General features: G+C 40.6%; 1 protein-coding gene across 1 annotated transcript; it reads left to right on the top strand.

The window, feature by feature from the left end:
• Positions 1-981: 981 nt before the first annotated feature.
• chd1 (chromodomain helicase DNA binding protein 1) lies at positions 982-25,687 on the top strand. Its single transcript, XM_056403508.1, has 36 exons — positions 982-1,320; positions 2,774-2,888; positions 4,228-4,438; positions 4,809-4,934; positions 5,059-5,243; positions 5,417-5,691; positions 5,826-6,051; positions 6,809-6,909; positions 7,004-7,182; positions 7,369-7,490; positions 8,378-8,594; positions 8,798-8,887; positions 9,032-9,222; positions 9,944-10,132; positions 10,595-10,757; positions 12,542-12,694; positions 13,596-13,667; positions 13,766-13,915; positions 15,433-15,581; positions 16,138-16,234; positions 16,328-16,423; positions 16,519-16,695; positions 16,824-16,984; positions 17,073-17,114; positions 17,198-17,331; positions 19,624-19,762; positions 20,131-20,281; positions 21,127-21,249; positions 21,362-21,505; positions 21,591-21,878; positions 22,016-22,147; positions 22,502-22,680; positions 22,795-22,894; positions 23,039-23,090; positions 23,179-23,431; positions 24,145-25,687. Exons 2-36 carry the CDS (start codon positions 2,836-2,838, stop codon positions 24,425-24,427), a joined length of 5,403 nt encoding a protein of 1,800 aa, XP_056259483.1. The 5' UTR covers positions 982-1,320; positions 2,774-2,835; the 3' UTR covers positions 24,428-25,687.

Raw genomic sequence — 25,687 nt, 5'->3', positions numbered from 1 at the left:
CAGAGCAATTCAACTCTTTAAATTTTGCAGGGCCCACATATCCCCCTCCCAACACTGACCCACCATGTCCCAAATGCAAAACAGAGATAGGCAAGAAATTAATAAGATCCTATCTATTACTACAGAGTACGACCCAGTATGTGTGATATCAAAGGTGTATTTAACATAAGTCAGTGGACATAACATAACACTGAGATAAAAAAAAACAGAAACTTCAAACAAGTCTATAGGTGCTCCTAAAAAAGAAAAAAAAAAGATGTTTGTGATGACTTTACATGTGTATGTTTGTATTGAAGGAGGTGTGTACAAGTGCTGGTATATATATCATCAGCTGCTGAATTTTGGTTTTGCAAAAGATCAACAGTGGTGCCATTTTCTGTATGTAGAAAACATTCGTAGGCTGTGCAGAAAAAGGCATCATCAGCAGGCAATGAATCTAGAAGCCTACAGTATTCATGGTCACCACCCAAACACACTGCAAAGATAACTGTGTAGACCACATATCAGGTATGAGAGATGATTGTAGAAATATTATTTTGGGTGAATAATTTTTTTTAATGTAAATGTATATCATAATAGTGATGGTAATTGCCTGTGGTGTTTTGTTTTCAATTAAGAACCTATAGACAATTTAAAAGTGTCTTAGTAAGCACTCACTGACCCCTCGGGCCCTGTGAATGGGGACAATGTCATCCTGTTTCTCCACGAATTTTTCAGGTTTTTCCTTTCATTTTAATAATGATTGGGTAGAACAGGCCTGATTTAGTCTAAATCAGAGAATCGTTTTAATCCTTAAAACAAATCGCATTTTCACATTTTACAGCCCTGTTGATTGGATTTAAATTAACATGCCAGTGTATACTTTAATTTATTACGAATAAGTACTTATTGCCAATACATGCCCGCTGCCAGATGTTTGCTGCTGTTGCTGTAATGAGAAGCACAGTCGTTACGTCACTGCCCGGGGTTTCCTAGTGAAGTGAACCCTACGGCGTCATGGCGGAGGCCGGTGGTCGGAGGACCCTGGATTGAAATGCCAGCTTTCTACAATCGCAGTTGACCGACGAGCATTAGACTTTGCTTACATCTAAAACGGGAGAGGGGACTTAACTTGATTTTTGAAGCGAGAGGAAAACCAACATTGCACCAGCTTTACAGAACTGAATCGTTCGGGGCTGCTCTCCCGAACTGGGAGATAGCTAGCTAGCGTAAGGTAGCGTTAGCTACCAGCAGCTGCTAGCTCACTAGTTAAATAAAAGAAGAAAGGACCTCTGAAGTGGAAAGGTGGATTTAGACAACTATTTCATTGGAGTTTCCCAGGTAACATAAATTAACTCAAAGTAACATACAGCGTGGAGCTACTCGTACCTTAGTTCAGCGAGAAAGTAAGCTAGCGCTGCATGTTTATGTGGTAAAAGCCGCGAGAAGTGAGCGGCGAATTAAAACAAGATGGAAGAGGGTGAAGTTAGGTTAGCTAATTTGGTTTTGTGGGTTTAATGATGAATAGTAAATAAGTTTCGAACTCTACTGTGGTCCACTACTTGCACAGACATTTGCATAGTGAAATATAGGTGACTGCTAAACAGCAAGTGTCGACCATAACTGGTAAATGAACATTCCAGCGGTTCCCTGCTCAGATGAACTGGGGCAAAGTTTTGTCATTTTGTTAGCTTCCGTGGTAGCCTCGTGCTTCAACAACGTTAGCCAATGGTACTTTCCTTGACAACCTCAGTAAACGCTGGGCTATCATCTCCCCGAATGTTCATTGAACTCACGCTGACTTAAAATAAAATGGGCACCACGTTTAACATTTGGCCAACATAGTTGCGGGGCATTTTGTGCAATTTTAACGCGAACTGTTGTTTTTTTTGTTTTACAAGTGTTGGGATTTTCTAATCCTGAAAATCATAACGCTAGCATAACACATTAGCGCTAGCAAACAGTAATTGGTTATACGTAGGAGACAGTGGCTAGCACAGTGGTTAGCATTAATCAAGCTGTTGTTGGTAATACGATATTGCCGCTTGTTGTGGGGTTTTATTGTCGGTTTGAATGTAGAGATGAAATATTGACTGGCGCATTGATCGTTTCTGTACACACTACTGCTAACGTACCCCGCCAATAGCTAATGTTTGCGTCACTAACCGGTATTAGCTAGTTAGCAACAAGCTAATCTGTAGCAACAGTAAGACTAAATGGTAGCCCGAATCGAAGGTTTGTATCACCTCGAGTAGTATAAGATGGTTTTTGACCACGGCTAAGGCAAGTGAGGTTATTTAGTGGTTATAATTCTCAAGGAGCTTTGTGTGAGTGAGAAAACACGCTGCTGCTGCGCAGGCCTGATAGGCCTCTGCGGTGAGAGAACAAATGCTGTTAGCAACAGCCATCCGCACAGGACTGTCTGTTAAAATTTTAACTTAACATTTTTTTTTTTTTTAAAGTGATTTAGTGTGCAACAGAGACACTTATTCTCGCTAAGAGATGAAGCGCAGAGCATAAATGAATTTAGAGATATTGACATTTTAAAAGATTTCGTGCGAAAGTGTAGTGACAGCTCCACAAGGACAGTTCATTGTTGAACTTTGATGCAGGGGCTATAGTTTGTTTGGGATGGTGTTCTGAGCTGCAAATGCATTTTACTTTATAAGCATGAGGATTTGTATCTGCATTGTGCAATATACCCAAGTTGTTACATATTTTAACAACCACAAGGTACTGTCCTCAGATTTCCCAAACAGTACTTATTATGTTTTTAATGTGTATCTTCTATCAGGTTCACCACGTGGAACATAATACTACAGGTTGTCAGGGGAAGTCTATATTTTGGACTTCAACATGGCTGGACGCAGTGAGGATGAAAGTGTAAGCAACAGCAGTGGAGAATCAAGGTAAATCAATCTTTCTCAAAATGACTTTAGAGTACTGTAAATACTGATCAAAATCTTTATAATTTATTGTATTGTATTTTTATTATTTTTACACAATAGACAGGAGCAGGAAGCTTTTGACAACTTGTCTCCCATTTCTGTGTCTGGAATGCTGTCATGTGTTTGTTTACATTGAAATGTGTCATTTATAAAGTTTCAGACTGATATCTCATGATATACTACTGTTGTTTTGCACAAGTCTTTATTCTGCACAGCAGTTAATAATTCAATTCAAGTTTTTTTGTATACTGTCAAATAACAACTTACATTAAGATCAAGACCTTACAATAAAATAGATCATATGTTGCATTGAGGTAGGATTTTACTAGAGAGTGAAGCAGGGATAACATGTTTTTAAAGGCCAACCGGGATGTTGGCATCACGCTGGTTCCCTTCACAAAAAGTCAGTGGGATTTTTACTTGTCTTTTGGATTATTAGAGAAAACAAACAACAGTTAATGATCCTGACAGGTTTTGTTCAGCAGGATCATCTTCACTACTGAACACCGCTTTATGATGTTTGAAGCCTCAATACAATCAGCAGAAGTAAAAAGCTAATGTTAGACTATAAACCAACTACACCACGGTCACATGACCTGAACATCACCACTACTAAACTTCAGCTTGTAGTTTGATTTAGCTCTGACCTCCTCTACAAAAGCGTTTCATCTGACAGAGTTCGTGACAGTTTGTATAAACACAACGAGGCTGTAAAGGTGGACTGATGAGTAGATCAGTTTTCATGTTCAGCGTGATGATGTTTAACGTCCCCGACAACCTCTGTAGTCTTATTTAGACACTTGTTAACAACCGGCCTTTAACAGACGTAAAAGCTTCAAGAAATCAGCACTGGGGTATTTACTGATGTATTTTATGTTGTAGAATAAAACTTGAAAATGGTTTGTTAACAACAGACCTTATTTCAGTCATCTAACTAGAAACCCATTCAGCAAACCCAGACACTTCAGGAGGTAATCATTTCTGAAAATAGAATTTACCCAATGCGAGGTAATCCAACTCCAATGTACAATTTAAAATATGTATTTGGCTAACATCCATTATTGTCGAATGACATTATATTATATTCTATTAAAAGTTGTGTGAGGACAAACTTTTGTTGCTGCACATCTGCTTTTTTTTGTAAAGCAGTGTTGTTATTTATTTATTTATTAGTATTATTTTATTGGCACTGATAAAAACATTTTGAATGAGTCAAACTGATTTGTGATTGACTGATCTATTGAAATAATAATTTGATCTATTACTAATGCACAAATATGTGTTTTATTATTTTCTATAGTAATTCTGATGATGAATCCGGTTCTGGATCGGGTTCTGCATCAGGGTCAGGCTCAGGCTCCAGTTCCAGCTCCTCCAGCAGCAGCAGCAGCCAATCAGGAAGCAGTGACTCAGGAAGTGGCTCAGACTCTGGCAGCCAGTCAGACTCTGACACACAGAAATCCAAGGAGAAGATGGAACCACCAAATAAGTCAAACATTGATGGAGCTGAGGTAAAGAAACGTGATCAAATAAATAATCAAAGATGGACTCCATCATCCATTTGTTACAGAAAAATATTTGAACATCATGTGTTAACTGTAAAGCTGCTTTTGTATAATCAGCATCAAAGTGCTTAACACTGCGCGAAACTATTTGTCAAAATCGACTCAGCATTTCCGTCTCTGCGGCAACACTGCATCAAATGACTGCTTAAAAAATGCAGAGTTGCAATAGTCAGAGTTCACATGGTTTAACCTAGTTTAACATATTTTACTATAAGTGGTACACAGGTCTTTTTGGATGTTTTAACACAGCATGTCATGTGTTAGGTTGTAAACCTCACATATTTTGGTTAACCTTTGACCTCACTCATTGATTTAGTTCTGGAAGTCCAACCCAAGTATCCTAGCAGTGCAAAGGTCTGCTATGCTCAGGAAACAGCAACTTCAGCAGCAGCAGCAGCAACTGCAACGGAGACAAAGCTCCTCAAACAGTGGATCTGATGAGGTTTGTTACAAAAAGAACATTTTTGTGCTGTTTAACTGGAAACGAATCAATGTACCTAAATATAACATCTGTAAGTTGATTGCTAGTTCATGAACATTCTGTCGTTGACGGTAATCTTTTGTAGGACTCGTCCAGTAGCGATGAATCTGACTCATCGAGTGGTTCCAAAAGGAGAAGAAATTCAGGATCCTCTGACTCTGGATCTGGGAGTGGTTCTGGATCAGACTCATCAGCAGAGGACAACAGTGATGAAACAGCGTCAGACTATGAGCCCAGTCACAAAATCAAAAGCAGAAAACCTCCAACCAAGTAAGTGGACAGCTACCTGTGTATGTAGGGTTACATTATTGTCCAATTATGTCGTTTCACAGTGGTCACTCACCGCAACTGTTTAGGTATTGATCATAAGACCTCTGATCTTTGAAGAAATACACAGTGGCTTGAGCTTAACTTGACAAATGCCTCCTCTTGTTGTGCTCCAGGATGAATTTTCGGAATGGGAAAAAAAGCAGCACCCAGAGGAAGAACACCAAGAAGTGCTCTTCTTCTGAGGACGAGGACGATAACTACAAGAAGGTGGCATCAGCAGGGCCGCGGCGGCAGGCCACGGTCAACATCAGCTACAAGGAAGACGAGGAACTTAAGACGGACTCAGATGATGTCGTGGAAGTTCTGGGTGAAGATGTTCCGCAGCCTGAAGAAGACGAGTTTGAAACACTGGAGAGAGTGATGGACAGCCGGATAGGAAGAAAGAGAGGTAAGGGAGACAGCGCTAAGATGATGATGCCATCCACTCTGATTTAACTTGGGCTGTACACAGGAAATTGTTTAGCCCAGTTCTAAGGATGAATAAAGAAATGTTATAAAGTATTTCTTTTTTTTTCCTAACAGCGACAGGAAGTGTAACCACTGTATACGCTGTAGAAGCAGACGGGGACCCCAATTCTAACTTCAGCCCCAACAAAGAGGCTGGTGATGTCCAGTATTTGATAAAGTGGAAGAACTGGGCCCATATCCACAACACTTGGGAGACAGAGGAGACACTCAAGTTTCAGAACGCCAAGGGCATGAAGAAACTGGACAATTTCAAGAAGAAGGATCAGGAAAAAAAGAAATGGTGAGAGCTTGTTTATTTACCTTTATCAAAACTGTACACACTGAGAGTCAGAGCTGCCCTGTCTTCTACTGACCAATGAGCAGCAGGAAACTCAAATGTGATTACAATCACAAAAGTACTGGAGGTCTCAGTGGCCAGCCAACCTCCCTGGTGAATTCAGTGACCATATCAATGCTAAAGCCATACCTAAACATAACCACTCCTATCATTATGCATTCATATGGATAAAAGAAAAAAACAAAATGTCACCATCTCTTTGTTCTACCTAAACAATCAGTAACAGTGTCTCAAAATAGCCACATGCACGTAAAAACAAATGGCATCCATTGGAACCTGTATTCAGTGTGACTGGTAGTGTAAGCCAGTGGCATAACTGTGAACCTACAAGACCCTATTTAACCTCTGTGTATCTAAAATAGCCCACAGCCCCCCTCAGCCCCATGTGACTGATGACGACTGGCCACCTTAATTGGTTAAAATTTTAATCACATTTGTCCCCTAAAAAAAACAGGTGCCTCATTTATTTCATTGGTACCATTGCATTGGAATGAAAAGGTAACTTTGGTTCATCTTTTGTCACAGCAATTTCCTGCTCCAACAGGGATTCAGACCATTCATCTACTGCTCACAGACCTGCTCAGTTTTGATGATGAAAAGTTTAGAATTTTATATAGTACCCTCTGAAAAAATGTCAGTTTGGCCCAGATTAGAAATGAAATACAGGTTATTGCTTACTTTGTTTTTTCCCTCTCCCCAGGTTAAAGGCGGCTTCACCAGAGGATATAGAATATTTCAATTGTCAGGAAGAATTGATGGATGACCTGCACTCTCAGTACCAGTTAGTCGAGCGAATCATAGGTGGGTTTTCTACTCAGTACTTGTTGTTTGCATGAAGCAGTTTACTCAGACTGGATTTGTGTGACTAAATATGTCTTTGAATTGCTTTGAGCAGGCCATTCAAACCAGAAGTCAGCGGCAGGTTACCCAGACTACCTGTGCAAGTGGCAAGGCTTACCATACTCAGAGTGTAGCTGGGAGGATGGCGCTCTGATCGCCAAAAAGTTCCAGAAGTGCATCAATGACTACATGTGCAGAAACCAGTCCAAGAACATTCCATCCAGAGACTGCAAGGTAACATACAGCCAGGTCTCTACTGGCAGTGCCAGTGTGTTGGTGATGTTGCCTTACATGTTGGTAGAGTAGTAGAGTTTCGAATTTAGTCTAGCTTGGTGTCATCTCTTCCGCTGTCATTTTCCAATCTTAAATAAACTGAACTCTGAGTTCTGAAAACTGACTAATTGCCGTTCTATCCTGCAGGTGCTTAAACAGAGACCCAGGTTTGTGCCCATGAAGAAGCAGCCGGCTTACATCGTTGAAGGACTGGAGCTAAGAGACTACCAGTTGGACAGTTTGAACTGGATGGCCCACTCCTGGTGCAAGTACGGCTCAGACTGTCCTTAAATTCTCAGCTTCAGATGTTAATGCACTGCTGCCTTTTATCACATGACTGTAAAAAGTTGAAAGTGAATATAGCTGCTGGTGGAAATCTGCAGGTTTTAACTGTTTTACGCGCAACAGAAAGAAGCAGGTTTAAGTTTGGGTTGATGCTTCAGCTGTTTTTCGCATTATGCAAATTAACTAACAACTCATTACGGCCTTTAATTAGGCTGTGCTATAGAGCCAAGATGCTACGCCCATGCCCAACTGCAATATCAAATCGATAGTATTAGTTCGAACATGGTTGCAAAGTTTCATGAGTTTTTCTGCATCCTAAAGACCTAAAAAATGTCTTTGTGAAATGAAAATTGATGCATGAAATCCAGAATGACTAACTTCCTGTCCGGTGGACAATTTTTAAGAAGTATGTATTATAGCCAGAAAAATGAGAGCAATGATCCCACCAAATTTCATAAACATCCAACCCCCCATTGTATGTACAGAAGTAGCATGGCCATTTCAAGTCTGCAGCTCTCCCCATCTGTCCTTAGCTTTGGGGTTGTGTAGCAGCCAGTGGCACAGGAAACAGTATCTAGAGGCATGGATTCCTCTGGATTTCAGCAAATTGTAGATGTAAATGTCCTGCAGCGAGTAAAGATACTGAAAATCAAAAGAGGCCAGCTTCTGCAGCAGGACAGTGATCAATGCAGAGCTCAAAAGCCACCATGATCTACTTAAAGACATGCAAGGTAAAGCTTTTGGTATGTCCCTCCCGTGACTTGAATATCACTGAAAATATACGGGTAGATCTCTCTATATTCCATGTTCATATGCTGAATGCTTCATAACAGGCACACAATTTGAACTTCTGCTCCGTCTTCATTCATAGAGGCAACAGTTGCATCTTGGCTGATGAGATGGGCTTAGGGAAGACCATCCAGACCATCTGCTTCCTCAACTATCTGTTCAATGAGCACCAGCTGTACGGGCCCTTCCTGCTGGTCGTGCCTCTCTCTACGCTAACCTCCTGGCAGAGAGAGATCCAGCTGTGGGCCACGCAGATGAATGTTGTAGTGTACCTGGGAGACATCAGCAGCAGGAACATGGTACAGTGGTTCAGGCACCTGTTAGACGGACACTCACTCACTCACTCACTCACTCACAGTAGAGTGTGACTTTTTTACAACTACATTGAAACAGTTGATACAGTTTCATATTCCCTTCTCCTGCAGTTGATGGTTAAGAAGTTAGTTAATGAATGTCTTAACTTTTGTGATGTTTTCTTTTCTCCTGTGTTTTCATTTAATAGATCAGGACACATGAGTGGATGCATGTCCACAGCAAGAGACTGAAATTTAACATCCTCCTTACAACATATGAAATTCTCCTCAAAGACAAGGTAAACAAATACTTAACTGTGTTATGGAACAATGTCTTGCTGTTGTTTGCCACACATATGAAGTGGTATATGTCAGATCTTAAGCTGTACAGCATGAATGTTGGCACATAATGCAACTGTAATAAATATGTGTTCTGTCTCCAGTCATTTTTGGGCAGTGTTAACTGGGCCGTCATTGGTGTTGATGAGGCGCACCGACTGAAGAATGATGACTCCCTCCTCTACAAGACAATGATCGACTTCAAGTCCAATCACAGGCTTCTGATCACAGGGACACCACTGCAGAACTCCCTGAAAGAGCTCTGGTCCCTGCTGCACTTCATCATGCCTGAGAAGTACGTCACATCAGCTGTTAAAGTTCTCTCATTGCTTTAGAAGGACAATGAATATGTTCAGTGGTTACAGGTGAAACACAGAAATCTTAAAAAGTCGCACATGTAAAAAAAAAAAAAAACAAAACAAAAAAAAACCAGACGTATAAAGCCTTTTGTGTCTCCAGAGGGAGCTGTGAGAATTCTAAAAGCTCACCTCAAGGTACTGTATGTCACTTGAGTCATCAATTTTATTGGCTGAAGACTACAAGTTTAAAAAAGAAAAAAAGACGAGTGACTCGAGGCTACAATACCTGCTACTAGCATAACACACCTGAAACTATGGATAAGTTGCATTGTGTGATTCAGGTGTCATATTTTGGCAAAGAAGAAGAATGTGTGGAATAACAAACAGTATCTGTGGCTCTGCTACTCTGATGCTTTTTTTTAACCAACTAAGAAGAAATAATAGCTCTACTGCACAAATTTCTATTGATTTTGTTTAATTTTTATTTTGCCTTTTTCTTCTGATTTTGTGAGCGCATCATTACTGATGTAACAATATGAAACATACATACAACATATACCAACAAACCAATGAGACACTTTGTAAAAAGTCAAAATACTGAAATTGAACCAGTTTTGCTTCTAAGGAGGAATAAATAAGGAATTTTCACCTTTTCTGTTTATATCTTGTACCATGAGCTGACTGTATCTCTGTTTGTTGTATGTCTTGTGTCTCAAGGTTTCACTCTTGGGAGCTGTTTGAAGAGGAGCATGGTAAAGGCAGGGACTCGGGCTATACCAGTCTGCACAAAGAACTGGAACCTTTCCTGCTGCGCAGAGTCAAGAAGGACGTGGAGAAATCCCTTCCTGCCAAAGTGGAGCAGATCCTCAGGGTCGAAATGAGTGCTATCCAGAAACAGTATTACAAGTAAGAGCTGCACGCTACGCTAGCTTTTAATCAAAGAAAGCATGTAGTTGTTTTATTTATTGACATTAAGAAACGACACATATTATTGCTTTCCTGACTGGCAAAGAAAACTGATTCATAACCACTTTTATCATGAAGACATGAAAATCTGCTCATGTTTGTGCAGGAGTTTAGGCTGTGTTCAATAGCACCATAACAAAATACTGCAAGTGTCTGTGGTATGGACATGTAAATGATGAGATGATAAAATGTGAACCCAGTTTGAAGAAAGTTCAGGTGAAGCTCTTGTACCAACCATAGGCATTATTGATCCTCAGTTTGTTAGAGCAGGATATTGTGAGTGTGAACGCAGCTGTACCCTGCAATCAGCTGATGTGTATTCACCTCCTGCTGAGTGATACAGAGAAGAGTCGGTCATTATGGGAGTGGATTATATATAAAAAAGTGTGTGTTTGTGATTAGATGGATCCTGACCAGGAACTACAAGGCTCTGAGTAAAGGTACCAAAGGCAGCACATCAGGTTTCCTGAACATCATGATGGAGCTGAAGAAGTGCTGTAACCACTGTTACCTGATCAAGCCCCCAGAGGACAACGAGTTTCTCAACAGAGCTGAAGCCTTACAGGTCTGATTGTTTTGTTATTGTGTTTCACATCAGGGTGACTGTGAGTCCTGACAAACATTTCTATATATTTTTATCATTTAAAGTCACGATTGTCGTTTACAGTAGCTAATAGCACTGAAGAAGACGACCGTGATGAAGGTATTAAACATCATATTCTGGTTTTTAGAAACTCAGACAATAATTAGCATCATGTTAACAGGGATATGACCCCATTTTCACACTGTCACATTGATTTCACATGGATCCTTAACATGTCTTAAAAGCTCTAAAAATAGATTTTAGAAATAGATTAGAAAGTCTTATTTCTAACGATGAAAGGTCATAAATTTTGAGATAATGCACACCCATAAGAAAAATTTGCAGGTTCACCTGGGTGTTGTGTTTACATCAATGCTGATTGAAGCCAGAACTGATAAATACCTGCGTCTACTGCAGAGTCATGTGACCCAGGTGTGAATGCAGATTAAACCCTTTTCCATTATTGGCAAAAGTGGGGTTTTTGACCAGTGGAAAAGGGGCTTTACTGTAATGTCATGTAGGGACCAGTTCTCCCCAGACTGTCACCTATTCTTAAGATTTTCCCTGGAAGTAACAGGGCAAATGCTGATTTCAACATTAATAAGTGAATGAGTTGAACTGAAAGAGCTGGAGAGCAGTTGTGTTCAGACAGAGACGTGGTGGGGGGTGGATGGGGAGGGGTCTCGTGAGAATAAGAGACAGTAAATCTTGAACATGCTAACAGATTGTGCCAATTAAGGAAAGCCAGGGGAAGGAGAAGGAGTCTACCCTTCTGTCATCGCCAGACCGTATGGAATTTTGAATGACATTGTTTGGAATTGCAGACCAAGGATCAGTATTGTTTGGTCCTGTTTGCTAATGTTTGTGAAAGCTAACCCCTTTGTGGTTAGTTAACAAGCAGGTACCCGGGTCGTGTGTGTGTGTGTGTGTGTACACGTTGCACTTTGAGCGAGAGAGAAAGAGCCAGTGTGTGGAGTGTTGGTAGAATGATGAATACATTTCATGGCAACGTTAAACAGAAATTGTCATCACAAATAAAGCATTATTTATTTACATGTAATAATCAGAGCATTCACAGTAATCACTCAAAATCAGCCAGAAGAGGTGTGTAGAAACATTATAGTATCAACAGCAGTCAGAGTGTGTGTGTACGTGTGTGCACATGTCGGTGTTTCAAGCATCAGTTATAATTGTTAAACTATAGCAAGACAAATTAAATTTAATAATTTAATACTACAAATAATGATGATAATAAGTAATATATCAATGGGAAAACAAGCCAAATATCATCTTATTGCCACATTGGCAATGGCATGAGCTATCAGTGATCACTCTGATTGTCGATCACCAAGATCATCGTCCATCAGCACAAACATATTGCATATTGTTTTATTGTTTTTACACATTTCTCTTATTTAAATTAAGGATTTCAAGCAAATTGGAATTAAAAGCTCCCAAAAGTAGTTAAGTAAGGCCCACTGGCAATTATTCTGCTGTAGAAACAGTGCTGCATTTTCTCTGTTGAGGTCATAAAAGGAATTAATAATGTTATTATTATTTTTTGTAATTCATATCAAAAAGTGTGCTGATACCACATTAATATTTTTTTATCTGCTTAGGGCGGCCTGACAGAAAAATGTTGTGCTAAATTTCAGAAGCATACGGATTCAGATCTCTGACTGTGGAGGCCACAACTGAGCATACTGTATTGATTTCATGGCATGACTTGAAGAGGCCTGACCAATAATCGTCCTTTCGTCTTACAGCAACTGATCCGCAGCAGTGGGAAACTGGTTCTGCTGGACAAACTTCTGGTGCGTTTGAAGGAGCGAGGCCACAGAGTTCTTATCTTCTCCCAGATGGTACGGATGCTGGATATCTTGGCTGAATACCTGAGGAGCCGACAGTTCCTCTTTCAGGTAGTTACACACTATCCTCACATGACCATCTATACACATGACAAACTATACACACACACACACACACACACACACACACACACACACACACACACACAGAGACAGCATTTTGTTAGAAATTGTCTGCCACTAAAAATCATGTCACTGAGATGGTATTTTTTCCCTATTCTGCTGTATGATGATGAATTACACTGCTGCCACATGATTGGCTCATTGGCCAATTTCTAGGAATAAACAGGTGAACAGGTGTTCCTAATAAAGTGCTCAGTGAGTGTACTCATACAGACATGCTCCACAAAACTACTCCTGGAATTTCATTCCAGCTAACCCCAAAAGATGAAATGTGTTTGGCTTCAGAATGTATTCAGACCCTCTTCACCTTTTGCCTCCTTTATTGTGTTAAAGGTTTCATTTTAAATGAATTATATTGCCATTATTGCCCATCAGTCTTTACTAAATAATCCATAAAGCTGCTCCAGGACAAGTCTCTAACTGTCGTTGACCGGCCCAGCCAAAGTCCAGACTTAAACCCCAATAGACCTAAACATCCCATCCAATTTGATGTAGCTTGAGAGGATCAGCCAGGAAGAACGGGGTGAACAAGTCCAGGTGTGCAAAGCTTGTAGTGACTTACCCAAGAAGACTAATCTGCAGCTTCTGCAAAGAATGGATGAATTAAGGGTCTGGATACTTTTGTTAAAGAGAGATTACAGTTTTTCATTTTAAATAAATTTGCAGAAATATCTAAAAACATGTTTTTACTTTGTCAATATGGCAAATAGCAGTTTTGGCCATTTACAATCAAATCTACAACACACAGTGAGGTGGTTTGCATGCTGTTGGAAACCACTGTATGTCTTGTTATGAATGTGTGAATCTGAAATATTGTGTGTTTGTGTAGAGATTAGACGGCTCCATCAAAGGGGAAATGAGGAAGCAGGCATTGGATCACTTTAACGCTGAGGGCTCGGAGGTGAGTTCTGTGCTCTACATATAGGTACTGCTGTTTGCGCTTTATTTAAATAAAGCGGTGTGCTCTTATATATGGTCAACCTCCTCATGTGTTCCCAGGATTTCTGCTTCTTGTTATCAACACGAGCGGGTGGTCTGGGTATCAACCTTGCATCAGCTGACACGGTAGTCATCTTTGACTCAGACTGGAACCCTCAGAACGATCTGCAGGCCCAGGCCAGAGCCCACAGGATCGGACAGAAGAGACAGGTAAGCAGCCACTGTCATCGACCTCGGCCCATTTCTACTTAATTGTTTGTTGCAGTGTATTTTGCCACAGCTGCAAGCTGTCACCTATATTCATGTAAAGATAGAAATACAAATTCTTCTGATATTTATTTTACTTAATCTTTGTAAAGTGCTGCTGTCTGCATGTGTTCAAGAGACCACACAGTCTGCCATCTCTGTAATGGCCCAGACAAACATTTTCTCATCCAGAGTGGTTTATGCTTCTGCTTTTGTTTTTGTCACTGCAAAGTATTAAAACTGTTACAAGTTGTTGCACCACAGGCCATTTTGTATACGTCCGTTTTCGCAGTGAGATCATGTGAGGTGGTGCATCATGCCCTAATTGCTCCCTCTGGCATGATAATCTAAATAATATCCTGTAGTGTGTGATGAACCATTATGTTCAAATCTTGTAGTGTGAGCATGTTTGGCATTAGAGAGAAGAACGTCTGTTAAATTTCCCTTTTATGTGTGTGATGTAACCTGATTTCAAAATGGGTTAAAACTCCTGTAATCTGAGCCCGGACTAACACACACCATAGTGTTCACACATTCAAGCTTTTCTCTCTATTTAATTGTCTGTGAGCTTCTGTAAAGCTGCTGGTTCTAATTATAAATTCTTAGTGTTGTAACAGGAATTAACCTTGATCTGTATCTCAAACTCTGCCACGTCAGGTCCTTGAATTTGTGGGAATTGGGCCTGGAAAGTCCTTGAATTTAATGTTTAAGAAGCATGATAAAGGAAGGAAAGAATAGCTGGCCAGTGGAATGCTAAATGTAATGTTGACAAACAAAAACAGCAGCTCCTCAAAGAGTGGCTGAGAAATAGGAAATTATCACCTGTAGTGTTTTTACCAGTAGCTCATTACTGATGGAGATAAATGTTTGATCAGTCATCAACAAGACGTTTTCATTCACAGAACTGCAGAGATGTATTATAGGATTATTTTATTATTATTGATGATAGTAGTAGTGATGAAAGTAGCATTTTAATCTTGGAGCAAACTTTATATCATATTTATGACAGGTTTTATATTTTTAAAATATTTATTTATTTCATATTTTTAATCGATAAAGTAACTGGTATAGCTTTAAATGAATAAAAAGGATTAAAAACTACAGTATTTCAAACTGAAATGCAGCTGAATAGAAATATAAACTAGCATTAAAAAATAATAAGTCAAGTTCAGTGCAAGTACCTCAAAATTATACAGAACTTCACTGCTGTGTGGCTTTCCAATGAAATCCCATGTAGAAGTATAAAGTAGCAGGAAAAAGAATAGCTCAAGAAAAACACAAGTACCTCAAAATTTAGGTAAACTTCAGTAAATGCTGGTAATGTGGTAACTTTTGTAGACCCACTCAGATTATCCTTAGTACATAGAAATTGCCCACCTTATCCAAACATGTGTCCAGAGCCCACACAGCCCTCAGTCTGCTGTTCTTTATTGATTTACTTAGTGTGCTGTATATCTTACTGTTTCCTTGTGGACTGGCAGGTGAATATCTACCGTCTGGTGACAAAGGGCTCCGTGGAGGAGGACATCATTGAGAGGGCGAAGAAGAAAATGGTGCTTGACCACCTTGTCATTCAGAGGATGGACACGACAGGGAAAACTGTCCTCCACACTGGTGCTGCTCCCTCCAGGCAAGCAACACACACCACACTCTGCTGCTCGATTAACTCCCGCCCTCTTTGTCTGTCGACCACCTTGTTAATGACAAAGGTGCAGCTTTTCTTTTTATGCCTCCAGACTAGCAACAGCCAGGGATTTGAGTTTTCCATCCATCCATACCATTCCAGTGAACTCAGTATCTCAGCAACTCCTTTAGGGAGAGTTTTTTAAATTCTGCACTTTTTTCTTGATGAAGATATTGGCACATCCAAATGTCTTAGATGCAGGTGCTTTGGAAAATGTCACTTCAGTCTTATAAAGAATATCCCGTACCTTGCTCTTGCTCAGCATCACCATTTATTGATCATCTTAACATTTCAGTCTCTCTAGACCCCCCAGAAGTATTTAAATTTGGCACAAAGTTTCATTTGGACTTGAGGAAGAACTTGTTGGTGGGCAAAGGTCAACATCACTGTGACCTTGCACTAGTAGACAAATGAAGAGATTTCATATGTAGGGATTACATTCCTCTCAAAGTTTTCTGCCATACTTTGTCATTATCTCACTTGAGTGTTTTATTTCATACAGCTCAGCACCTTTCAATAAGGAGGAGCTTTCTGCCATCCTCAAGTTTGGTGCTGAGGAGCTTTTCAAAGAACCAGAGGGAGAGGAACAGGAGCCTCAAGTATGTAGTTCTTTTCTTAATTGTATGAACATAATTACACATTGTTTCTGCAATGTACTGGAGTAGCATGTCATGGTCTGTTCTACACTGTAGGAAATGGACATTGATGAGATCCTCAAAAGAGCCGAGACCAGGGAGAACGACCCTGGACCCTCCACAGTGGGAGAAGAACTGCTTTCTCAATTTAAGGTTAAAAAATACTTCTTGAACAATATCCACAATGGTTATACCCTGTTGTTCTGCGAGTTCACATTTACAGTTGTTTGTTGACCCGACCTGTACAGGTAGCCAACTTCACCATGATGGAGGAAGAGGAAATAGACATTGACTCTGAGCGTAGTCAACGAAGTTGGGATGACATTATTCCTGAGGAGCAGAGGAGGAGGATGGAGGAGGAGGAAAGACAGAAGGAGCTGGAGGAAATCTACATGCTACCACGCATGAGGAATTGTGCCAAACAGGTACACAAAGATGATCAGGACCCATGGTTTAGATTTTTGTTTTCAGTGCCATATCTGTGCTCACGAGTTTTGCAGGTTCTGGGTTCTTGATTAATCTCCAGGTGATTTTTCTTGGTTTATGGGAACAGATAAGCTTTAATGCTGTGGAGGGCCGGCAGAGCAGGAACAGGAGATACTCCGGGTCCGACAGCGACTCCCCCTCAGACAGAAAGAGGCCAAAGAAACGAGGGCGGCCTCGGACCATTCCACGAGAAAACATTAAGGGTTTCAACGATGCTGAGATCCGGAGGTGAATGTATTAACAACAGATTTCTCAATGTGGCTTTTTTTCTTCTCCTCCCAGCAGATTCCTGTTAACATATCTGATCCATTTACAGGTTTGTCAAGAGTTACAAAAAATTTGGAGGACCACTGGAAAGGTAAGCTACATCAGATTTACCGGCTGTTTTTATTTACAAAAACATACCACACAGTATGTTCACAGTGTTTGTTCTTCACTCAGGTTGGATGCTATTGCTCGTGATGCTGAACTCGTGGATAAGTCTGAACATGACCTGAAACGATTGGCTGAAACGGTTCACAACGGCTGTGTGAGAACACTACGAGAAAACCCCTGTGGACCAGACAAGACCTCAGGTAACCAGACCTGATCCTGGTGGTTTTCACAGACTTGTAAAGATTTAATCTCTAAATCGTGATGATGAGGATTTCAGAAGATAAATGACTAATATACCTCAGTTATTTAAATACTGCTGGAGAAGACAGAGTGTCTTCCCCAGTGAAGTTTTCTATGGTTTATGTGAATATGAAGTGATCATAGTGCTGCACTGCTACATACACATAGGCGGAGCTTACTACATACATGGTATTTTGTTCACTATGATGTGATGCTCATCATGCCATTTCACACAGGATTAAATGGCTATTAAAAAGTATGAAACCAGATGAAACTCATGCTCTGATCCATCAGTTGCAGTTATCAGCCCGTAATCAGTGGTTTCCAGACCAATCAGATGACATAAAGTTTGTTTTAATTGCGATGATTACGGTGTACAGCTCATGAAAATCAAAAATCTAGTATCTCAAAATACTACAATATTTCCTAAGATCAATCAAAAAAGGATTTACAATACAGAAATGTTCTGAAAAGTAAGTTCATTTATGCACTCAATACTTGGTTGGAGCTCCTCTAGCACGAATTATTGAATCAATGCGGCGATCAATGGAGGCGATCAGCCTGTGGCACTACTGAGGCGTTATTGAAGCCCAAGTTGCTTTGATAGCGGCTTTCAGCTCGTCTGTATTGTTGGGTTGGGTGTTTCTCATCTTCCTCTTGACAATACCCCATAGATTGTCTATGGGGTTCAGGTCAGGTGAGTTGGCTGGCCAATCAAGCACAGTAATATCATGTTCAGCAAACCAGTTAGTAGTAGTTTTGGCACTGAGGGCAGGTGAGGAAAAGGAAATGGGCATCTCTATAAAGCGTGTCAGCAGACAGAAGCATGAAGTACTCTAAAATCTCCTGGTAGACGGCTGTATTGATTTTGAACTTGATAAAACACAGTGGACCAACACCAGCAGATGACATGGCTCCCCAAATCACCACAGACTGCGGAAACTTCACACTGGACTTCAAGCAACTTTGTTTCTGTGCTTCTCCACTCTTCCCCCAGACTCTGGGACCTTGATTTACAAATGCAAATGCAAAATTTACTTTCATCTGAGAAGAGGACTTTGGACCAGTGAGCAACAGTCCAGTTCTTTTTCTCTTTAGCCCAGGTATGGTGCTTCTGACGTTGTCTCTGGTTCAGGAGTGGCTAGGTTCTAAGAATGTGACAGTTGTATCCCATTTCCACAGATGTCTGTGTGTGGTGGCTCTTACATTGACTCCAGCTTCAGTCCACCGCTTTGAAGCCATCCTAAGTTCTTGAATCGGCTTTGCTTGACAATCTTCTCAAGGCTATGGTCATCCCTGTTGCTTGTGCGCCTTACATACCACACTTTTCCCTTCCAGTAAACTTTCCATGAATATGCTTGGATACAGCACTCTGTGAACAGCCAGCCCTTTCAGTGATGAACATCTGTGACTTAGCCTCCTTGTCTCACCCCTTACCCTCTATCGTCTTCTGGACAACTTTCAAGTCAGCAGTCTTCCCCATGATTGTGGTTGCATGTACTGAACTAGACCGATAGATACCCGGTATTATTCTGTATGAATGGTAATTTAACCAAACTCAAAATGCAATATTCTAATATTTTGAGATACTGGATTTTCGAAAAAAAAAAAAAAAAGGAAAGAAAGAAAAAAAGCTTGAAATATTTAACTCTACGTTTGATGAATCTAGAATACATGAAAGTTTCACTTTTTTAATTATTAAGATTATTAAGATCATGTTTAGATTCTCTTAGCACATTTGGATGTCTCTGGAAAGAAAAAAAAAAAGCTGTTGATGTGTGTTGGTTAGATTTTTTTTCCCTGAACACTTGGGGGAAAATTTTCAAAAGCCATGTGTAATTTGAATTTTATAGTTCTGTTTGATTCATTTAGCGTCATATAACTATTTGTACATTCATGTGAGATCACTGGAGCATCCATATTCTGATAGTCCAGGATGTCATGGGGAAAAAAAGATGCTTCATTAACTCAATTGTACATCACAGGGTTGAGGTTACACAAGAACTGGTGCACAAGGAAACCAGTCGAACCAAAAACAGGAAAAGACTTCAGTGGTTTAATACTTCATACAGTGTTGTTCATAGTTCAATAAAAAATGCTACATGATACAGTAAATGGGCTTCAAACAATCCCTGTGATCAGTGATCGTTATCATTCGATACTGCTTCCATTGATCTTTGATCAGCCAAAGAAATCCTGATTAGAGCACCCTTAGATGAAACTGCTTGTTTTTCCTCTTGTTCAATCATCAGGAGGCAGACGGGGGAAAGTAAAAGGCCCCACATTCAGGATCTCTGGAGTCCAGGTGAATGCCAAGCTTGTTATCTCCCACGAGGAAGAGCTCGCTCCACTCCACAAGGCTATTCCTGCTGATCCAGAGGAGAGAAAGAAGTAAGGCTCCCAATAAACTGCATACTTTTCTGAGTTTAGTCAGACACCACAGCTCCTTTTTATTTGGCTAACTGAACTGAACCAAACTGAGACCATCTGTTGATATATCAGAGCTGAAATGGACTATAAAGAGAAGAGTCCTCTTTCAAATGAGCTCACAGTGTGAACACAGAAAGACCTGAGTCCCTTTTCTTTTGGTCCACTTTAAGAGGACTGAGTTTGGTTCATGTAAAAATGACTACATGCGAAAACAGCCCCAGTCTGTGTAATATCCACTAAGTTAATGTCACATCGGCTTTATATTGTTTCTACATCAAGCACCCGTGTTAAGTATGACATGATGAATGTATTTGTCTGCTTTTTAACAGGTACATGATTCCATGCCACTCGAAGGCAGCTCATTTTGACATTGAGTGGGGGAAGGAGGATGACTCCAGCCTCCTGATAGGCATCTATGAGTACGGTTACGGCAGCTGGGAGATGATCAAGATGGACCCGGACCTCAACCTCACACACAAGGTGAGTTTGGAGGAACACACTTGCATGTATATACATACTTTATATATGTCTGTGTATGTATATGCGTGTACATATGTATGTACACATTTTGTTATGCTGAAGCCTGATGCTGAAATAAAAAAAAATCTTTTTTTCCCTCATCACTTTGATTGAAGTCCACCTGTGGTAAACTCAGCTGATGGACATGATGTGTAAAGACACACACCTATCGTGTGTAAACATGCATGTGTGAGACAGGGAGTGTAGGATTGACACATTAGTGAATCAGTCCTTTTTGGTTTTACTTCTTCTATGTAAGTAACAATTAAGTACCAATGCAGAGATAGTCTTCCTGTCACAAAATGTAGATTTTGGTTGTTAACTCCCACAATGCCTTGTGTCCATGTAGTTGTTCCTCTAAAATGACCATTTGGTCTGGTCATAGATCTCTCTGATGAACCAACAGCTGGTCTGGTACTGAAAGAAGGATCCTTCGTCTCTGTTTCCTGTTCATTTGATAGTTTGATGGTTGAAAGCTAGGAAGAGTGGCCTGTTGGTCCATGAACTCTAGGATGTCTGCTCCTATGTTTTCCTTTCAAATGCCACTACAAGTGCAAACTGATGGAAGACTTTAATGTATTTGCGTGCGGCCATTTAGGAAAAGTGACTTTAAGTGCGACGTCATTGCTGCTTACTCATATTGAATTTCAGAACTTTGACCGCAACAAATAAATTCTCATCCGTAATCATTTTTTATACCTTTCCAACACATGGACACATTTGTCAGTAACATCTTAAAACAAAGTGGTTATGTTCTTTCATAAAAAAAATATTAAATAATGTTAACTGTGTCCACTGTTGATCAGCTCCTACCAGATGACCCTGACAAGAAGCCACAGGCCAAACAACTACAGACCAGAGCAGACTACCTCATCAAGTTACTGAGCAAGGACCTGGCCAAGAAAGAAGCACAGAAACAAGCAGGGACAGTAAGTCCAACAATGTCCAACTCTGAATATCTGACTAGAGTCATTTTCAGCATTGATTTGTAAAGGTTAAAGGGTCTACCAGAATGTAGCATGCCTCTGTGTATGTCTTTAGGCTAATTCACGGAAGAGGAAACCAAGAAGTAAAAAAAGCAAAACTCTGAAGCCGACAAAGACAGACGAGGTGATGAAGAGTCCGTCCTCAGATGCCCCATCGGACAAGAGGTCAGACGATGAGGATGCACTTAACGAGGAAAAGGTACGTTCAGATTCTAGGTGTACTGTTGCTGCAGCATGTACTGGATGTTTCGGAGTTGATGTGTGATGTGCTTGGACCTTCTCAGGAGATGGCACCGACGAAGCCACCGAGCAGACGAGGCCGACCAGACAGAGTTTTGGTGAAGGAGGAAGAAGATGAGGAAGAGGAGGACGGCGATGAAGAGGCAGAGCCTGAGCAGGACGAGGGTTCTTCGTCGGGGGAGAGAGAGGTCAAAGAAAAAGAGATCAAAAAAGAAGGAAAGAAGGAAAAGAAGGAGGACATCTGGGACATGAAAGAGTCAAAAGAGCCAAAAGAGAAAAAAGAAACAAAGCCTCTGGAGGCCGTTCATAAACAAGAGGAGAACATGGACAAGGTGAAACAATAACTCTATATGTGATACACTCTCCATTAATTAAATGACCTATAATTATGCTGAAGGCTGTCAGTGTAAATAAGTAAAGGAGAAAACATGATGTGGTTAGGAATTAATTCTCAAATCCTTTTCATCAGAATGAAGTAAAGGCTGAGGTACGAGAGCGAACGAAGAAAGCCTCCGATGTCCCAGTCCACATAACAGCAAGTGGAGAGAACGTGCCAATATCCGAGGAGTCGGAGGAACTGGACCAGAGGACCTTCAGTGTGGTAAGTTCCACTGAGAACCAAATCTGCAGGTGGTTAAAGATTCAGCTACCACAAACCATTTTGCTACATGCATAGCTGAGTTTAGCAAACCAGATGTTCACAGTTAATTTTTCTACTTTATTGTTTCTCACACTGCGCCTCCCCTGAAGTTATCTGGGGCCCCCCGGGGAGGCGCACCTCACTCTTTGAAAACCGCTGCTATAGTGTATTTATACTGTGATTTATCTTGGCTAAAATTGTCTCTGTGTACATTGTCCAGCCATTCCATGAGTCATTGGCATATTATTACAGACTGACTTTTAATGAAGTTGTGTGTTGGAATTGCTGGAGTTGACTTGTGTTTGAATGTTGCAGTGTAAAGAGAGGATGCGGCCGGTGAAAGCCGCCCTGAAGCAGCTGGACAGACCCGAGAAAGGGCTGTCGGAGCGCGAGCAGCTCGAACACACAAGACAATGTCTCATAAAGATCGGAGACCACATCACAGAGTGTCTGAAGGAGTATTCAAATCCAGACCAGATTAAACAATGGAGAAAGTTCGTATACACTTTTAATGAGTTTACAACCCAGAGTGAAGCTGACCATCAACACAGATCGCATCTTTGTTGATATGTTATATATATTAACCTGGAGGTGTTTTTCTTTCACAGAAACCTGTGGATTTTTGTTTCCAAATTCACTGAGTTTGATGCCAGGAAACTTCACAAACTGTATAAGCATGCAATCAAAAAGAGACAGGAGAACGCCCAGGTATGAGGAGGCCTTAAAGTCATTCGGATTACACTATGACATCCTGTACTGACGACGACGATGATGATGATGATGATGATGATGATGATGATGATGATGATGATAATGATAATGATGATGATGATGATGATTGTGTTTCTTCAGGCAATGGAACAGAACACTAGAAGTATAAACATCCATGGCTATAAACATGCAGGTACACTCACTTTCCCTTTGTTGTATATCAAACATAAGATAAAGTTGTCTCCGTCACAGTGCACTGATTCATTTCTCCTCATCCTCAGATGTTGAAAGACTGAAGGACAACTCTCACCAGGACGAGAGCAGCAGGGACAGCTACAGCTCAGACAGGCACCAGGCTTCAGGTCGATACCACGAGAGCAGCAGCAGCAAGGAGAGACACAGCTCAGAGTCCCACAGGAAGACCACCGGAGGAGAATCCAGGAAAAGACCACACTCCTCCTTCAGCAATGGCAAAGACCACAGAGACAGAGACCACTACAGACCAGATAGCAGGGACAGAGACAGACAGGACAGGTGAGGGACGAAGACCGGCTAAGTGCTTATTCCAGGAATAAAATACATATTATTGTCATTTATTTGGGACCGTATAAGGGACTGTGCAAAAAACATGAATCTCATACAAAGAGGAAAAAATGCTTTGTACCAGCTTTAGTTAGTAATTTCCATCTGCAGTCTCGGCTGGTAGAAACAAGTGTTAACAAATGCAGTTAATACAGGGTGTGGCTCGTTTCACAGTCAGTCAGCATATCTGTCTGTTTTTGCATTTGAATAAAGACTTATGGAGACATAAATGTTATTGATTTTGCATATTTTGAAAAATCAGAGTGACAAACTTGTGAATCGACTGTAGGTTGTATTGAAGCAAAGTTTAATCACAATTTAGTGGATGTGCTGAAAGAGTTTCAGCTCTGTAAGACGTGCAGGTGATTTGTTTTGTTTAGAAAGTTAGATTACTTTGTAAACCCACTTAAATGAATTATTACCAAATTTTATGGATGGACTTGAGCCCTATTAAACTGACACAAACAAAATTATGGCACTGCTCTGTCAGTCCTTGAACCATAATAATAATAATAATAACAATAATAAAACTGGCGCAAAAACTCCAGGGTTCTGCCGCTTCGGGTTTGAACACTAATGACTTGAAGCTGGTACACTCAGTGTTTTGTTTTTGACTGGATGTGGTCTCCTGCTGCCCAGTCATGCTGATGTGTGTTTATGTGCAGATACTACAACGACAGTAAACACAGGAAGCTAGAGGAGTTTCGCAGCAGCAGAGACCACCGGCTGGACGTAAAGGATTATTCCCACTCAGACCAGCGCTCTTCCTACCGCTACCACTCAGACTGGCAGTCAGAGCAGCGGGCCTCAGCCAGTGGGCCCCGCTCTCCCCGAGACCAACGCTCACCGTATGACTCACGCTCACCCATGGGCCACCGCTCGCCTTTCGACTACTCGTCAGACCACAAGAGCACACCTGAGCAGATCTGGAGCAGCCGCAAGACATAACAGGAGCTGTCTGGGTCTGCTACTAGCAGCCATAGACTCAGCAAATGCCTTACAGGGACTGTTGACTCCAACCTGAAGCTGTTTGAAACACTGTGTATCAGTCAGTTCAGCATGACTGTCATCTCCACGCTTCAGCTCATCTCGGGAACCTGGGAGATGAACGCCAGGGCACGGCTCAAACCAGGTAGCAGATAAAAAATCAAAGCATATTTTTATATTTAAGAGTTGAAAGCTGCATCGTTGTGTAGGCTCAACAGCATGCAGCACAATTTTTTGTTATTTTTATAAACTTTTTTAAATTCTGGAAATGGACACAATTGACCCTGAGTGCTGCCTCATGTTCCCACCAACCCATGACACTGGATCCTGTATTTGACTGTTCTCTATGTTCATCTGTCTCTGTCTCTATCATGCTCAATGTGATTATCTAGCTTATTTAAGTGTCGGCCCGGCAAGGCGTCAGTCGTCACATGAATAACATTAGAAGCTGATGTAAAGGTTGAATCCAGTCTGGGCTCAGGCTCACCACCTGAAGTACCTCATTTACAGCATTTCTCATTTCCTCAGTAGGTTTTCTTTTTTCCACCAGGTGTGAATTATTTAATAACATATCTTAGCTGTAAAAAAATAACTTGGATTTTTTTTAGAGCAACTTGTATCATGTTTTTTTTCCTTCAGTAATACTGTTGTAAATTTTTGTAAAATAGTAAATCAGTGGTCTTTTTCCTCAGGCTTTTTGGATTTATTATGACTCTACTTTTCCCCATCAACTCAGGCTTTTTTGTCGTTCTACTATTGACTTTATGTACAATAGTTCTTTCCTGATAATGCTTTCAGAATGTAACTTTTAGTAAAGGGAAAGTTCTTAAACAATACTCAGTTTTATTCACTAGTGCTTAGTTCTTTTGTCTCAGTGAAACAGTGAGTTGGAAGGAACTGACTTTTGTAATCACAGTCTGAGAGAGACGGTCGTCTTTCACTAGAAGCACCTGTTAGATCTTAAATAATCTTTTTACATGATTTTGTTTTCTTTACCTTTCATTTTATTTTCTGTGTAGGCAATAATAATGTTTCTATGCAGCCAAGTATATTTGTGGTGAACCACCCAACTGAATGAAGTCACTGTTACAGTTCACACTGTTGTACATAAATTTCCGCTATTTCAAAAATGAATTTACACTGAAAGTGCATGAATTTTTATGAATTGTTTTATATAGTTGTTTACGAAGCCATTAAAATCAATCAGTGTACTCACTCGTA

This window comes from Seriola aureovittata, chromosome 18, assembly GCF_021018895.1.
Source record: "Seriola aureovittata isolate HTS-2021-v1 ecotype China chromosome 18, ASM2101889v1, whole genome shotgun sequence".
In the NCBI taxonomy this organism is placed as follows: Eukaryota; Metazoa; Chordata; class Actinopteri; order Carangiformes; family Carangidae; genus Seriola; species Seriola aureovittata.
Note: the sequence above shows the minus strand (reverse complement) of the source record. Positions and strands in the feature narration are given on the sequence as shown.